Source organism: Notamacropus eugenii, chromosome 6 (genome assembly GCF_028372415.1).
Source record: "Notamacropus eugenii isolate mMacEug1 chromosome 6, mMacEug1.pri_v2, whole genome shotgun sequence".
In the NCBI taxonomy this organism is placed as follows: Eukaryota; Metazoa; Chordata; class Mammalia; order Diprotodontia; family Macropodidae; genus Notamacropus; species Notamacropus eugenii.
The window spans coordinates 371,850,527-371,868,708 of NC_092877.1; the positions used below are offsets into that span (position 1 = coordinate 371,850,527).

General features: G+C 34.7%; 1 protein-coding gene across 1 annotated transcript in view; it reads left to right on the plus strand.

Moving 5' to 3' along the window:
• The window catches only part of LOC140510235 (ephrin type-A receptor 6-like), a 331,776-nt gene extending 314,373 nt beyond the window's left edge, over window positions 1-17,403 (plus strand). The window contains exon 3 of the mRNA XM_072618688.1: window positions 12,288-17,403. Within this exon, the coding sequence (XP_072474789.1) occupies window positions 12,288-13,058 (771 nt within the window). The 3' untranslated portion in view covers window positions 13,059-17,403. The remainder of the gene's footprint in view (window positions 1-12,287) is intronic.
• Window positions 17,404-18,182: the final 779 nt, after the last annotated feature.

An 18,182-nucleotide genomic window follows, 5' to 3' on the forward strand; every position in this document is an offset into this window, starting at 1 on the left:
ATTATTTTAGAAGTAAAAGCTGATTCTCTAAGCAAATTAGGAGAGAAAGTAATAGTTTTTTTTCTGTCAGATCTATGGAGAAGACAAACAATTATAACTAAACAAGATATAGAGATCATTATCAATTACATTAAATTGAAAACTTTTTGCACAAAGTCAATACAACCAAAATTAGAAGGGAAGAAAAACGTTGGGAAACAATTATTACAGTCAGCATCTCTGATAAAGGCCTCATTTCTAAAATACATAGCCAACTGAGTCAAAATTATAAGAATACAAATCATTCCTCATTTAACAAATGGTCAAGGGGAATCAACAGTCAGTGTTCAGATGAAGAAATTAATGCTATCTATTGTCATATTAAAAATGCTCTAAATCACTATTGCAAATCAAAACAACTGTGAGGTACCACATCACACCTATCAGATGGGTTAACATGGCAAAATAGCAAAATTGTAACTGTGAGAGATGTGTGAAAACTGGAAACACTAATGCATTATTGATGGAGTTGTGAATTGATCCAATCATTCTTGAGAGCAATATGAAACTATGCCCAAACGGGTATAAAACTGTGCATATCCTTTGACCCAGCAATACCACTTCTGGCTGTATATCCTAAAGAGATCATAAAAATGGGGGAAAGCCCCAAATGTACAAAAATATGTGTAACAGCTCTTTCTGTGGTGGCCAAGAATTGGAAATTGAGGAGATGCCCATCAATTGGGGAGTGGCTGAATAAGTTGTGGTACAGGAATATAATGGAATACTGGAATAATGGAATTAAATGATGAGCAGGCAGACTTCAGAAAAACTGGAAATATTTACATGAAATGATACTGAGTGAAGGGAACAGAGCCAAGAGAACATTGTACAAAGTAAGAATTACATTGTGTAATTACTTACTTTGACAGACCTAGCTCTACTCAGCAGTTCATCAATCTAAGACAACACTAAAAGACTCATAATGGAAAACGCTGTCCAGATACAGAGAAATAACTTTGGAGTCTTAATGCAGATGGAAGCACACTATTTGCTTTTCCTTTTGCTGTTGGTGTTATTATTTTGTTTTGTTTCCACTTTCTTGTGGTTCCTCCCATTAGTCTAATTCTTCTTCACGTCGTGACTAGCATGAAAATGTGTTTAATATGAATGCATAAGTAGAACCTATGACATATTGCATGCTGTCTTGGGAAGAGGGGAGAGGTGAGGAAAGAGGAGTAAATTTAAAACTCAAAATCTCATGGAAGTGAATGTTAAAAACTAGAAATAAAAAATTAATTATATAAAATGAAAAAATTGTCTTTGCTTTTACTTTTCATCTTTTAATTTCGGCAATCCCTCTAATTTAAAATATTTGTCGTCCTTATGAGTGTTATAATGCTGATAAAGAGTGAATTTCTTTAATATTGATATTATAAGGTCGCAAAACAAGGAAATCATCTTATCTTTAGCAGAAACAAGAAAATATTGCAATTCTCAATCCTCATTAAAAACAACAACAACAACAATAACTTGTTTTTGTCCTTCAATGTTATCTTGGTCTTCTTTGATATGATGAGTTGTTAAGTTTAGATAATTTAAAAAAAAATACTATCAAACTGTGCAGCTATTCACAAATTCCACTTCAAAGATAAACGAAGTGTACCATTTTCAAAAGCTGATAACAGACTGATATAGTCAACCTTCATAAACTCTTGCCAACCAGAATCATGCATTCATGGTGCCAGTCATGCAGGGAAAGTTAGAACTAAATCATGAACGTAGAAGTCATCAGTTTAACCCTTATTGCTTACCATTATTCTTACCATGTTGGTAAATCTGGGATGATTATTTATTTGAATCTCATTTTATTCTTTGGTATATTAAATATGTTCATTTGTTAAATGAAATGTAAATATGAAAGATGAAAAATAATGTATTAATAAAAAATAAAATTATTTGTTCTGTAAAATTTGGATTTAGTCAAAAAGCTGCACTTAAAGACCTAAAAGGCCATATGTAACCTCAAAGTGACAAGCTCTCTACCCCTGATTTCTAAGGATATAGGTAATAGATGTATAGGTGCTTAATATATATTGACTAAATTGAACTAAGTTGTGGCTTTTTTTGGCCAGGTTTTCACATCATGTATCAATGTAATTGCTTTTTTTTTTTTAAATACAGATTCAGAACACTTCTCTATTAAATCTCACCAACGTTAAAGTTATACTCTGATGCTTTATTATTCTTTGGAGCTAAAATTCTATTCTAACAAGTAATTTCAATGGATAAAAGCTAGAAAATTTGCATGCTCTATTTTTAAAAATCCTGAAAAGATTGATTATGAAGAAATGATATTTTTCAGTCACAGAAACTCATGAAGATAATTTTCTAGGACTTGAAAGTATTTGGGAACCGCATTGATGGGGTTACTGGCAATGATCAACAACAAAGTTTCATCTCATTGAATATGTCTAAAGAAGATCTTTTTTAATGTGGATTAGGAACAAAAACACTAAAGGATCACAAACTAGGCAGATCACATTCATGTGGTTCCCCAGCCGTATAGTCTCACAAGCATTACGGAGGTGGTATGAGTCATACTGTGAGTGAAGTACTCCACTTGAGAGAACAAACCTCTGGATGTCTGCTCTTATATCTGAATGATGTGGGGAAGATTCACAGGGATTGAATGTAAGGAAGAATTTAGAGGTAATGAGTAAACAGGGTTTCTGGTTTTCAATTACCTCCCCCTATTTATTGACCACTTAGAGGATTGTTCGGAAGGTTACCTAACTTTGCGTATATGGATTATGGGCAATTTGCTAAACTGAATATGCTCAGCATAGCCTTGCATTAATTTCTTGATTATAACTGACTAATCTACCATTACTTATTAGACACGAAGTTCTCGGTACAAAAGTGGGTCAATCAGTGGAATGAAAGAGCCTACAAAATGACTAATATAGTAGTACAGACAGTTTATTTCAGGTCCTTACTTTTAGTTCATTTTGTTGTTCTTAGCCTGAAAGTAGAAAAAAATGCTGGGCCAAGAATCAGGAAGAATTCGTTTCAAATTTGAACTCAAACATATGAACCTGAACAAATCATTTACCTGTTTGCCTTGATTTTGTCATCTCTAAAATCAGGATAATAATAGAACTTACCTCCCAGGGGTTACTATGAGGATAAAAGTTATGTATTTAAATATAAATTTAAAGTGCTTTTCATAGGAACTAGCACATATTAAGTACTATGTAAATGAAAATGATGACAATTAATCTGGGAATTCAATTAAAACAGTTCAAATATACAAAGAAAGAGGAAATAAATGGTTAGCCAGTCTACTTTGCTTTTCAGTTGCTTTTATCAGACCTTCAGAGAAAGCTTCACTCACTCATTCAATTAATATACATGTTTTAAGTGCCTACTATGTGCCAGGCACTGTGGTCCCAGTTGCCTAAAAGGACAGAAATTATTCTCAGAGATATAGAACTGAATATACCCTGGGCTTCAGGTATGCAAATGGGCACATGGTATGCAAAAAAACAACTCTGAATCAGATACAGCTAGCAGTCACAGGTTCTCCACCTGTGCTTTAAAGGAAACTTGGAAAATATGGAGCTTTTTCAGCAACTGTGCAATTTTTGGAGGCACATAAACATTAGTAATTGTGTAAATTATATGATAGGAATATCAAACATATTATTAACTCTGCCATGGAATTGACAAATCTGTCAGCTATCTATGCAAAAAAGAGACTGAACATTAAATACTTCATATCTTAGAACTTAGGTATGTATGTGGCTTAGTAGAGAATACAACATTAATATGAATATAGCAAATCATTCAATAAAAAGTTTTTGTAAAGTTAATAATATTGTCAACTGAATTTGCTCCTGATAGATAGTTTTGTGGTTACTAAGGATCATTTTCTGAGCAATTATCTTTGGATTAGGGAAAATACTAGTACAACAAAAATTGATGAATGGAAAACTACTTGTCTCTTGTACAAGATTTTTAAATCATAAACTTTGTGAAAGTAGGAAGAAAAGTTTTAACTGAACATAATTATCCCAGACTTGAATCTCAGACTTGAAAGGACTTTAGAAGATAAGTAGTCCAACTCCTATCTGAACAAGAATTCTTTCTAATATGATCCTGAACATCTGGCCATCTTTTTGTTCAAAAATCTCTAGAAATGAGGAATTCTCTCATTTCCTATGACAGCCTATTCCTCTTTTAGATAGTTCCAATTATCCATTATTTCTTGCACAGAACCTAAATTTATTTCCCCAAAACTGCTTCTTTGCACTTTCTACTAGTTGTTCCCAGTTTTGAGAGCAAGGAAGGCATGTCTGTCAATTTTCCCGTTATAGCTTTCAAATACTTAAAGAAAGTTTAGATGTTCTCCAAATCTTGGCTTTTTTTTTCATCTTTTCTCTTTTCTCCCTTTCATTATACTTTTTTGGCATATTTTCAAATTTCCTTCCCCCATTTAATAGCATTTTATTTTTTCCAATTATATACAAAATAGTTTCCAACATTCACTTTTATAAAATTTTGAGTTTCATTTTTTGTCCTCCCTTCCTTCCCTACCCAGCCCCAAGATGGCATGTAATCCCCCATCTGCAACATTTATCACTTTCCTGTTTGGTCATATTAGCCAATCTGATAGGTATGAAGTGGCACATCAAGGTTGTTTTAATTTATATTTCTCTAATCAATAGTAATTTAGAGCAATTTTATATGCTATAGATAGCTATCCCTTTTCATCTGAAAAATGCCTGCTCATTTCCTTTGATTATCAGTTGGAGAATGACAGTATTTTTATAATTTTGACAGTTCTCTATGTATTTTAGAAATGGCACCCTGCCTTTTTGAGACACTGACTGTAAAAATGTTTCCCAGCTTTTTGCCTCCCTTCAAAACTTCATTGCATTGGTTTTGTTTGTGCAAAATCTTTTCACTTTAAAGTAATTCAAATTATCCATTTTGCATTTCATAATTTTCTCTACCTTTTTTATCACAAATTCCTCCATTCTCCATAAATCTGACAGATAAACTATTCTTTGATCCCCTAATTGGTTTATAGTATCAGCTTTTATATCTGAATAATATCAGATAGTGAGTTCTTACCCCAGACACCAGAGTCTTTGAGCTTATCAAATAGCATACTATTATAGTTATTGAGCCTTATGTCTTGTGTTCCTAGCATGTTCCACTGCTCTACTACTGTATTTCTTAGCCAGTACCAATGATGTTAGATGATTGCTACTTTCCATACAGTTTTAGATGTGGTACAGCTAGGTCACCTTCCCTTGCATTTCTTTTCATTAATTCCTTTTGTATGCTGGAACTTCTATTCATCCAGATGAATTTTGTTATTAGTTTTTCTAGCTCTATAAAATAATTTTGGTAGTTTGTTTGATATGATACTGAATAAGTTATTTAATTTAGGTAGAATTGTAGTCTTTTTTATTAGTTCAGTCTACTGATGAGCAATTGATATTTTTTTCCAATTATTTGTATATGACTTTATTTGTGTGAAAAGTATTTTGTAATTGTGTTCTTAGATTTCTTGAGTTTTTCTTGGAAAGTAGACTCTCAAATAATTTATATTGACTACAACAATTTTAAATGGTTTTGCATTTTGTCAAAAGATGTTTCTGCATCTATTGAGTTAATCATAAGATTTCTGTCAGTTTTGTTGTGGATGGTCAATTGTGCTAATTAATTTTAGCTAGTTTTTAATTAATAGAATTCATATTGAACCAACTCTGCGTTCCTGATATAAATCCCACCTAGGCATAATATCTTATCCTTATGATAAGTGACTGCAATCTCTTTGCTGATATTTTATTTCAAATATTTGTCATAATATTCATTAGTGAAATTGGTCTATAATTTTTTCCTCTGTTTTGACTCTTCTTGGTTTAGGTAATAGCACTACATCTGTATAATAAAAAGAATTTGGTAGGACTCCTTCTTTGCCAATTTTCCCATAAGAATTGGAATTAATTGTTCTTTAAATGTTTGATAGAATTCACTTGCAAATCCATCTAGCCCTGGAAACTTTTTCTTTGGGAATTCCTTAAGGTTTGTTCAATTTCATTTTTCTGGAATGAGGTTATTTCAGTATGTTATTTCCTCTTTTTTGTTAATCTGGGAAAATTAAATTTATATAAATATTCATCCATTTCACTAAGATTTTGAGATTTAATGACATACAGCTGGGCAAAATAATTCAGAATTATTATTTTTTTTTAATTTCCTCATCACTGGTAGTGAATTCACCTTTTTTCTATTTGATACTGATAATTTGGTTTTCCTCTTTCTTTTGTTAATCAAATTAGCCAAAGTTTTATCTATTTTATTTGTTTTTTTTTCATAAAACCGGCTCTTAGTTTTATTATTAGTTCAATAGTTTTCTTAATTTTCCCTTTGATTTTCAGAATTTCTAATTTGGTATTAAATTTGAAACTTTTAATTTATTCTTTTCCAGGTTTTTTTAGTTGCATACCCAATTCATTGACCTCTTCTGCCTCTATTTCATTCATGAAAGTATTTACAAATATAAAAATTCCCCTATGAACTCCTTTTGCTGCATCCCGTGAGTTTCAGTATCTTGTCTCATTATTGCCATTGTCTTGGATGCAGTTATTGTTTATTTCATTGATTTGTTGTTTGACGGATCCATTTTAGGCAATCTTTCTATAGCTCTTTATTGTATGCAATTTTTATTACATCAGGATCACAAAGGGATGCATTTAACATTTCTGGTTTTGTGCATTGGATTATGAAGTTTGTATGCTGTAGCACATGGTCTATTTTTGTGTAGGTGCCATTTACTGCTAAGACAACAATGTATTTCTTTCTATCTCCATTCAGTTTTCTCCAGTGTTCTGCCATTTCTAAATTTTAAAAATTCTGTTCACCTCCTTAACTTCGTTATTGCTTATTTTGTGGTTAGATTAATCTAGTTCTAAGAGAGGGAGGTTGAAGTACCCGGCTAATAGAATTTTACTATCTATTTCTTTCTGTAATTCACTTGACTTTTCTTCTTAGAATTTGGATACTATGCCACTTGGTACATATATGTTCAGTACTGATATTAATTCATTGTCTATTGTACCTTTTGGCAACATTTGCTTTCCTTCCTTATCTCTTTTAGCTAGATTGATCTTTGTTTTCGTTTTTTTTCTGACATCAGAATTTCTGGGTCTGCTTTTGCTGATGTATAATATATTCTGCTCCAGCCTTTTGCCCTTACTCAGTGTGTACTTCTTTGCTTCAAATGTGTTTCTTGTTAACAACATATTGTAGTATGATGGTTTTTACTCCACTCTGCTACCTGCTTTCATTTCATGGGGGAGTTCATTCTATTCACATTAATAGGTATAATGACTGTGTCTTTCTATCCTACCCTGCCCCTCCCCCCCATCTGGGCTTTTCTCTATCCTTTCATCCTTTTTCTCCTCACTAGTTTTATGTTTTGTTTTGTTTTGCTTCTGAGCACTGCCTCTCACAATCTCCTTCTGGTCTATCAGCTCCATCCTCCCTTTTCTTTCCCCTTTCCTCTACTACTTCTTTCTTCCCTTCCTCCCTGCATTTTATCCACCCCCACCTTTTATTTCCTCTTTCTCTTCTTACTTCTCAATTTCTCTAAGCAACTGATTATATTATTCCCTCTTTGAGTTAAATCTGATTAGAGTAAGGTTTAAACAATGCTCAACCCCTCTCGTCTTTCCCTCTACTATAATAAGTCCTTTGTGTCTCTTTATGTGATGTAATTTACTCTATCCTGTCTTCCCCTTAACTCTTCTCATGGTACAATCCTTTTCTTCACCCTTTTATCATTTTTTGTATCATCACATCCAAGTCAACTTATACCCACAACCTCTATCTATTAATACTCCTTCTATATGTTGTAATAAAGATACAGTTCTCAAGAGCTACGAGTATCAACTTCTCATGGAGGGATGTAAGCAGTTTAACATTTTTGAATAACTTTTTTTGTTTCTTGTTTATCTTTTTTGTCTCTCTATAGTTTTGTATTTGAGGACTAAATTTTCTGTTTTTCTCTGGTATTTTCATCAGGAAAGATTGAAAGTCCCCTATTTCACTGAATGGGTATCTCCTTCCCCAAAGATTATGCTAACTACTTTTGCAGGATAGTTGACTTTGGGTTGTAAACCACTCTCCTTTGACTTCTGGAATATAATATACCTTCTCTTCTAATCCTTTAATGGAGAAGCTGCAAGGTCCTGGGTCATCTTTACAGTGGGTCCATGATATTTATATTGTTTCTTTCGGGACACTTGCAGTATTTTCTTCTTGATCTGATCTTCTGAAATTTGCCTGTCATTTTCCTTGGAGTTTTCACTTTGGGATCTCTTTCAGTAGCTGGTAAATGCATTATTTCATTGATTATTTTTGCCCTCTTTTTCTAATAGTAAAAAACCACAGATTGGCCCTAAATACCAGAGGATGTTTTAGAATTGAGTCAGCAGAATGTAATTATTCCCACTAAGATGATTTTTTAATTATTTTAATGTTTTAATAAGCTTATTTAAATGCTAGTTCACTCAAGTACAACATAGAATTCATTCCTAGTGAATTTGGGATTGAGATTGACATAAATTCCAAAGCAAAGATGGGAATCCATCCAGAAGATTATTATAACACTTCACAAGAGAAGTCATTGAGCAAATTGATTATTATTCTTATGGTAGACTTTGAAATTTCTAAAATAGTCTTCCATCAGCAGGATAATATAACATTCCAGAGATAGCAATATGCATACTGTAAAATATACAAATTATTCCTGGCAAATAATATAATGTGTCATTGATTTGATCTTTCTACTGACTTCTCTCTGGATCAAAGTCATCCTTCCTAGTCTGAATTAAGCTCAGCCACTTTCTTTTAACTTTCTTTGACATACCCAGCCCAGAGTATATGATGCATCCCTCCTGTGAAGGCTATTGCACTTATTAGTTATCCCATTTGAGAGCATGTAAAATGTAGTACCTACTTTTAAAAAAATTATCTTTATATCTACATGTATATTTTGAATATCTGGATGCCTCTCTCAGCTATATCATAACTGTGCATTGGGGCCAAATACCATGACTGATAACTAGAAATCTTGATGTATTCCTCTGCATGGTGTTGTGCAAATAGTAAATCTTCAATTAATATTTGTTGATTGATAGCTACGTTGATATGGTTTTTTTTTTGTTTATTCATTGGACAAAGTTTCTATGACAGAACTGATGACTAAGAAGAATGTACTGCTCATTTTTACCTTTGAATTTTATGAGGCATGACATTGAAATGTCCTTTCATTGATATGCCATATGATAAAGGGATTTCAGAATGTTGTTTTTCAATTTAGGTTGATGACAACAATTAAGGTTTTCATTGTATTGAAATTATGATGGTAACCAACAGAGAGAAAGAGAGAGAGAGAGAGAGAGAGAGAGAGAGAGAGAGAGAGAGAGAGAGAGAGAGAGAGAGAGAGAGAGAGAGAGATGAAAAGGCAGAGTGCCTATAATAAAATTTAAGTTGTGTTAAATTGTGATATTTTGGTTCTCATGGCTATTCAAATCCTAACAACGTTTTATATTCTTATTTAACCATATGGATATTGTGTGTGTATATGGAGGGGGGAGGGTGTTAGTCCTACTTTACCTTGTTTTCTGTAGTATATATTGAGAACTTTTAGTGTGTAATTATTTTAAGTGTTCTATTTTTGGTGCTAATTTTTTTTTAATTTTAGTATAGTTTGCAAAAGAAAACAACTTGTAGTAGCTCAAATGACATTGTAAATTTAGCTTAGAATATGTTTCCAACAATGGTTATTGACTTCCCCATATATTTAAAGAAAGAATAATTTTTTTTACTGTTTCTTAGGTGTGATATTCCATCAGCATCCTCTTTGAACAAGCTATCTACATGCCTGGAATTCACTCCCTCCTTATTTAATTGCAATAATAGCTAACATTTATTAAGTCTTATAATGTGTCAGGAATCTGCTAAGTGAATCATAAATATCAGATTTGATCCTCACAACAACCCTGGGAGGTAGATGTTATTTATCATTTCCATTTTACAAATAAGGCAACTGAGACAAACAGGTCAAGTAGGTTATTTATTGTCACCCAGCTAGTACATATCTGAGGCCAGATTTGAACTCAAGATTCCTGAATCCAGGCCTGAAACTCTATCCACTATCCAGCTTTCTATATATCCCAATTTTTTCAAAACTCTTCTATCCTGGATCTCCCTCAGAGATCCTCTTACAAGGCATACATTCTCTAAAAGAATGTAACTCCTTAAAAATGGAGGTATTTCATTTTTGTCATTATATCCATTGGCGTTTAAATGCATTTCCCCATGGAAGTATTGCTATAAATGATGTCTAAGGTGCTACTTTATCCCACAAAAAATTCCATGTTTGTTGATCTGTCATTTCATTCATGTCTGACTCTTTGTCACCCCTTTTTTGCTATTTTCTTTGGAAAAAATAATGAAGTGGTTTGCCCTTTCCTTCTTCATCTCATCTTGCAAGTGAGGAAACTTGCCCAGGGTCACACAGATAGTAAATGTCCATAACTCTATTTGAACTTGAATCTTCCTGAAGCCAGGTCCAGCACTCTATCCACTGTGCTATCTACCTGGCTACATTTAATCCATAATCTAACTGAAAAGTGATATTATGAGGGAATTTGAGGAAAAGGAAACATAGAAAAGAAGAAAAGAAGCATGTATTAAGCATGTACTATGTGCTAGGTACTGTGTAAGCATGTTACAAATATCTCATTTGTGCCTCATTAGAACCCTGAAAGGTAAGTGCTATTATTACCTTCATTTTAGTTGAAAAAACTGAGGCAGATAGATGTTAAATGACTCACTCAGGGTCAGACAGCTAGTGTATATGGTTCACCATATTAATATCAGACTTAGTGTAGGCACACAACTGGATGACTTGCTGCAATTCAGAACTCTTGAACTCAATCTCAGCCTTCCCAGATCTGAGGCAAAAATGAAAAATTCTTTTCTGATGCCAAAAGCAGCATTCTTTTCACTGTGTTTGTGCAATCCACAATCTATTTTCATAAAAGATATCAGTATCCTTTCATTATGGTTAAATGTCATCCAACAATAATCTATTTTGGGTCTAATATCTTCAAGGCACTATTCTAGGTACCTGGGATAGACAGACAGACAGACAGACAGACAGACAGAGAGACAGACAGACAGACAGACAGACAGATACATAGATGGATAGATAGATAGATAGATAGATAGATAGATAGATAGATAGATAGATAGATAGATAGATAGAGAGATAGAGAGATAGAGAGATAGAGAGATAGAGAGATAGATAGATAGATAGATCTAAAAAATGCCCCTGCATTTGAGGGTCTTAAATATTAGCAATTAATTCTCACACTCTCTAAAATGTATCCAAATAGCCACCTGGCCTTTGTTCATGTTAAATAGGTGTGATATCACTCTGTCCTAAATTTTTGTGGAGTTCTATTTGTTAAGATTAATACACCAACAAATAAAAATTATAATTCAACTAGGTGACTAGATGAAAGGTATACTTGGTCTCTAAGTCAGTAATGACCCAAGTTCAAATAAGACCTCAGATATTTAATAGATGAGTGAATCTGGGCAAATCACTTAACATCCATCTGTCTCATTTTATTCCAATGTAAAATGCTGCATCATAATGGCATCTACCTCCCAAAATCATTGCAAGGATCAAATGAGATATTTGTAAAAATCTTGCCACCATACCTGGCATATAGCAGATGCTTAAAAATGCTTCTTTGTCTCTCATTCCTGTTTACAACCAATTTTAACGACAGTTTACTCTATGCACAATATTTTTATAGTTGTTGCATAGGACGCAAAGAATGATAAACACTTTTTTGTATAAACTCCGGGGTATATTTGTCATCACAGACACATATTATAATTTTTATAATACATTTTATAATGTACTAGGTTTTATAATACATCTGGTCCTAGGTTTATTTTAGTCAAAATTGGACATTAATGATGTGGAAGTACCCAGATTGAATTTTCTGTATTTCATTTAATTTGATCAAATAGGTACAATCTCTCAATGGACCATATTGCAATAAATTTGATACTTTGTTTCTTTGAGAAATTCACATATTACTTCATTTTGATGTTTGAATGGGTTTTAGTTCATACAATTGAACCTTTTAAAAGTCATTTGTGTTAGTTTAACTTGCTAATCATTTTTAAAAATTACTTTTATACAGTGGGATGCCATCACTGAAATGGATGAACGTAATAGACCCATTCACACTTACCAGGTATGCAATGTAATGGAACCAAACCAAAACAACTGGCTTCGTACAAACTGGATTTCCCGAGATGCAGCCCAGAAAATCTATGTGGAAATGAAGTTTACTCTGAGAGATTGCAACAGTATTCCCTGGGTCTTGGGAACTTGTAAAGAAACTTTTAATCTCTTCTACATGGAATCTGATGAGTCCCACGGAGTTAAATTCAGGCCAAGTCAATATACTAAAATTGATACTATTGCTGCTGATGAGAGTTTTACCCAAATGGATTTGGGTGACCGCATCCTGAAGCTCAACACTGAAGTTCGTGAGGTGGGACCAATAAACAGGAAAGGATTTTTTCTAGCTTTTCAGGACATTGGAGCATGCATTGCTCTGGTTTCTGTTCGTGTTTTCTACAAAAAATGTCCTTTCACTGTCCGTAACTTGGCTATGTTTCCTGATACTATTCCAAGGGTGGATTCTTCCTCTTTAGTAGAAGTTCGGGGTTCCTGTGTTAAGAGTGCTGAAGAGCGGGATACTCCAAAATTATATTGTGGAGCTGATGGAGATTGGCTAGTTCCTCTGGGACGGTGTATCTGCAGTATAGGATATGAGGAAATAGATGGTTCCTGCCATGGTAAGGAAGGAATATCAATTTATATTGCCTTTAATAGATGCACTTATTTGGGAAAGAATCAGTGTTTGAATGGACTTCTTAATAGAGTGAATTTTATAAAGAACTGACAAACATTAGTTGATGTGAAATAGTTGTCCTTCTCTAACTCCCCAACCTCCCTAAAAAGTATGGAAGGTAAGTGTGCATTTTATGCAATATAAAACGCTTCTCTGGGTTAATTTGAATAAAATTATAAGATTGACAATATGAACATTTCATTAGTATCTGGTCATTTTGTTTTTTAAAAACAAAAATATAAGAAGATTGGAAATAGAAACTTATGAAACAAATTCTCAGGCGGTAGGAATGGTTGCAAGTAACACCAAATAGTACTTCAGTTATGAGGAAATAAATTTCAGTCCATTCAATTAAATTATGTATGTTGAAATTAAGTATGTAAAATTAAATATAGAATTAAGTTCTCTTTTTGACTTAATTTGGCATTTATTTGAGTCTTGCAAAAATGATGGTTGAAAATAGTCCTTTCTGGTCTCTGTTTTTTTAGTTGCTACTGAATTCTACAATTGATGAAATTCTGAGGAAAAAAATATAAAATTTCATCCTTCTGATTTTGATAGCAGTGATGTGCATGCCAACTCATTATCAGAAAAAATGTTCAGATTGTCAGATATTATTTATGGAGCTTTACTTTTTTAAAAATATATTCACCTTTAAGATGATTGTACATATGATTTTAAAGTAGGAACATTTTGATTTTCATTTTGGCAGCTAATTATATCTAAGTAATTTTAATGAAGTTTCAGTACAATATGCAGTAACTTTTTGTAGATCCTTTCAATTTTGTTATTTATATCTTTGGGTGTGTTTTGAGGATTAGCAATAAAATAGTGCAGTTGTTAATATAAAAATATTTTCATTTTGTGTTAAATTGGACTGAATCTCTTACTCTGTTTAATTACTTTTTTTACAGTGAATAGAAGAGTGAGAGAATCTTTTAATTGCAATGTAATTATGTAATATATGGTGTTCTTATATAATATGCCTATTCTGAAATTCACAGTATACAAAGAACTCAAGCTTTTCCCATTTTCTTTGTTTTAACATAAATTCTTTTCTAAAATTTCAAACAAAACTGTTTGACAAATATCATTGTCATTGTTACAGCACTAAAGAAAGTGTTTGAGCTATGTTGCTACAAGAGCACTCTAATTATTTGCATGTAGGCTGCCTTCTTTCTGGAACATTCAGTTGATTATTAGCAATAAAGCTAATTCACAGCAGATTCAAGAAGAGTTTTGCATGATGTACTACTAATAATTCCCATTGACTATTCCTCTCCTTGAATGTAAGCAGCTTGATGGCACATATTGTCTCAATTTTTAATCAATATTCCAGGGGGAACTTGGTGTTGCAGTGAATAGAGTGATTCTGGAGTCAGAAAGACATGAGTTCATACTCAGGTATGGCACGAACTCATATAATGGCTCAGTCTTCCTCAGATTCTTCAATGATAAAATGGAGATAATTATAGGGACTAACTCCCAAGGTTAACATGAAGAGCAAATGAGATGATATTTGCAAAATGTTTAACATAGAGTCTGGCACACAGTAGGTGTTTAATAAATGTGTTTCTTTCTTTGTGTTACTTTATTTTCTTGATACATAACAGTGCTTGGCCATCAGGCCAATGTAATAAAAATTCATTGATTGTTTCATTGAGACAGTAAGTCCATCCTTTTTTCAGTTTTTGTGTTAATTTATTTTCAACAAGTTTGTTCATTTCAAGCAACGTTTTAAAATGCCTATCAGTATTTTTCGTTGTTGTTCAGTCATTTTCAGTTGTATCCAACTCTTCATGACCTGATTTGGGGTTTTCTTGACAAAGATACTAGAGTGGTTTGCCATTTCTGTCTCCAGCTCACTTGAAGATGAGGAAAGATGATACAAACAGGATTAAGTGATTTCCCCATGGTCACAAAAGTAGTTAGTGTTGGAGGCTAGATTTGAACTGCGGGAGATGAGTCTTCCTTACTCCAGGCCCAGAACTCTACATACTTCACCATCTAGCTGCCTTCACATGACAGTATTAGACCTTGGTATCAAAACCTACTCTGAAATTAGTGATACAATTACTTTTAAAAGGCACATTTAGGGGGCAGAGCCAAGATGGTGAACTAGAAAGACACACTTATGCAGGGTCCTCCCCACAGCCCATAAAATACCTGTAGAGAGGGACTCTCAAAAAATTTTGGAGCAGCAGAAGTGGAGAACAACAGAGTGGAGGATATTTCCAGCCCACAGTGACCTGAAAGGCCCATGGAAATGTCGGTTGCACTGGACGCAGAGCCAAGTGCGGAGCCCAGCCCAGCCTTGGCCAAGCGGCAGCATGGCACGATGAGACTCTGGTAGGAGGACACCTTGGGAGTGGAATCTCCAGTGGCAGTAGCAGGTCCTCAGACCCCTTGTACCACAGGCACCAAAGGTCAGAGACAGGGTTTAATCAGCAGGCTAGGAAGGGAGAAGGGCTTTCCTATACCTCTGGCAGCAGGCAGCAGCCACAGAGGGTGCACAGCAGTCCATCCAGGCTGCTCCTTGTTGGAGCATAAAAACCCCTGGGGGCATTGAAAAGCTGAGTCTTACCTCAGCCCTGGGTGGAGGCCCTGGGAGAGCTGGTCTTTCTCTCACACTGAATGGCGGCCCTGCCTATCCAGCTTATCTGAAAATCAGCCCCCAATGCGGACTTTATCAGAACTGGAGGCCAAGTGGCTGTGGAGAGGTATCTGCTAAGATTCTGGGCACAAAAATCCCTCTCTGCATCCAGACCAGTACATGCTTGATTAAGCCACCTTGAAGGAACTGAGACCTCACAGATTTCCAGAGTCTGCCCTACTCTGGACAAAGGACCCAAAAGTCAAGTAACTGGTTGGGAAAATGCCCAAAAAAGGGAAAAAAAGTAAGATCATAGAAGGATACTTTCTTAGTGAACAGATATCTCCTCCCATCCTCTCAGATGAGGAAGAACAATGCTTAGCATCAGGCAAACATATAAAAGTCAAGGTTTCTGTATCCCAAACACCCAAAATAAATATTCAGTGGGCTCAGGCCATGGAAGAGCTCAAAAAGGATTTTGAAAATCAAGTTAGAGAGGTGGAAGAAAACTGGGAAGAGAAATGAGAGTGATGCAAGAAAAGCATGAAAAGCAGGTCAACACCTTGTTAAAGGACACCCAAAACAATGCTGAAGAAAATAACACCTTGAAAAATAGGCTAACTCAATTGGCAAAAGAGGTACAAAAAGCCAATGAAGAATAGAATACTCTAAAAAGCAGAATGAGCCAAATGGAAAAGGAGCTTCAAAAGCTCACTGAAGAAAATAGTTCTTTCAAAATTAGAATGGAACAGATGGAGGCTAATGACTTCATGAGAAACCAAGAAATCACAAAACAAAACCAAAAGAAAGAAAAAATGGACAATAATGTGAAATATCTCATTGGAAAATCAACTGACCTGGAAAATAGATCCAGGAGAGACAATTTAAAAATTATGGGACTACCTGAAAGTCATGATCAAAAAAAAGCCTAGCCATCATCTTTCATGAAATTATCAAGGAAAACTGCCGTGAGATTCTAGAACCAGAGGGCAAAATAAATATTGAAAGAATCCCCCGATCACCACCAGAAAGAGATCCAAAAAGAGAAACTCCTAGGAACCTTGTGGCCAAATTCCAGAGTTCCCTGGTCAAGGAGAAAATATTGCCAGCAGCTAGAAAGAAACAATTCAAGTACTGTGGAAATACAATCAGGATAACACAAGATCTAGCAGCTTCTACATTAAGGGACTGAAGGGCATGGAATAGGATATTCCAGAAGTCAAAGGAACTAGGACTAAAACCAAGAAACACCTACCCAGCAAAACTGAGTATAATGCTTCAGGGGAAAACATTGTCTTTCAATGAAATAGAAGAGTTTCAAGCATTCTTGATGAAAAGACCAGAGCTGAAAAGAAAATTTGACCTTCAAACACAAGAACGAAGAGAAGCATGAAAAGGTAAACAGTAAAAAGAAGTCACAAGGGACTTACTAAAGTTGAACTGTTTGCATTCCTACATGGAAAGACAATATTTGTAACTCTTGAAACTTTTCAGTATCTGGGTAGTTGGTGGGATTACACACACACGCACACACACACACACACACAGCACAGAGTGAGCTGAATAGGATGGGATTATATCATAAAAAAATGAAATTAAGCAGTGAGAGAGAAATATATTGGGAGGAGAAAGGGAGAATTGGAATGGGGCAAATTATCTCTCATAAAAGAGGCAAGCAAAAGACTTTTCAGTGGAGGGAAAAAGAGGGGAGGTGAGAGAAAAACATGAAGCTTACTCTCATCACATTCCACTAAAGGAAGGATTAAAATGCACAATCATTTTGGTATGAAAACCTACCTTACAACACAGGAAAGTGAGGGAGAAGGGGATAGGAGGAGTGGGGGATGATGGAGGGGAGGGTAGTGGGAGGAGGGAGCAATTTGAGGTCAACACTCTTGGGGAAGGACAGCATCCAAAGAGAGAACAGAAGCAATGGGGGGCAGGATAGGATGGAGGGAAATATAGTTAGTCTTACACAACATGACTATTATGGAAGTCATTTGAAAAACTACATAGATATGGCCTATATTGAATTGCTTTCTTCCCAAAAGGAATGGGTGGGGAGGGAGGGATGAAGAGAAGTTGGAAGCCAAAGTTTTAGGAACAACTGTCGAGTATTGTTCTTACTACTAGGAAATAACAAATACAGGTAATGGGGTATAGAAAGTTATCTGGCCCTACAGGACAAAAGAGAAGATGGGGACAAGGGAAGGGAGGGATTTTAGAAGAGAGGGCAGATCAGTGATAGGGGCAATTAGAATGCTTGGCGTTTTGGGGAGGGGGGAGGAGAGAAATGGGGAGAAAATTTGGAACCCAAAATTTTGTGAAAATGAATGTTAAAAGTTAAATAAATAAATTTAAAAGGCACATTTAGACTTCTGGGAACAAAGATGGGAGAATAAGTAGTATGTCTCTGTTACTTTCTCTTACTGACCTTGAAAAACTCATAAAAATTCTGTCACAGGAAGAAGCTAGCAGATAGAGAGGCAGCAGAGGTTTTAGCTCTTGAGATGACGGGGATTAATGCAAGGCCCTGCTTGCTGTGGTTGAAGGGGACCAGTACAGGACAGAAGGTGTCTCAG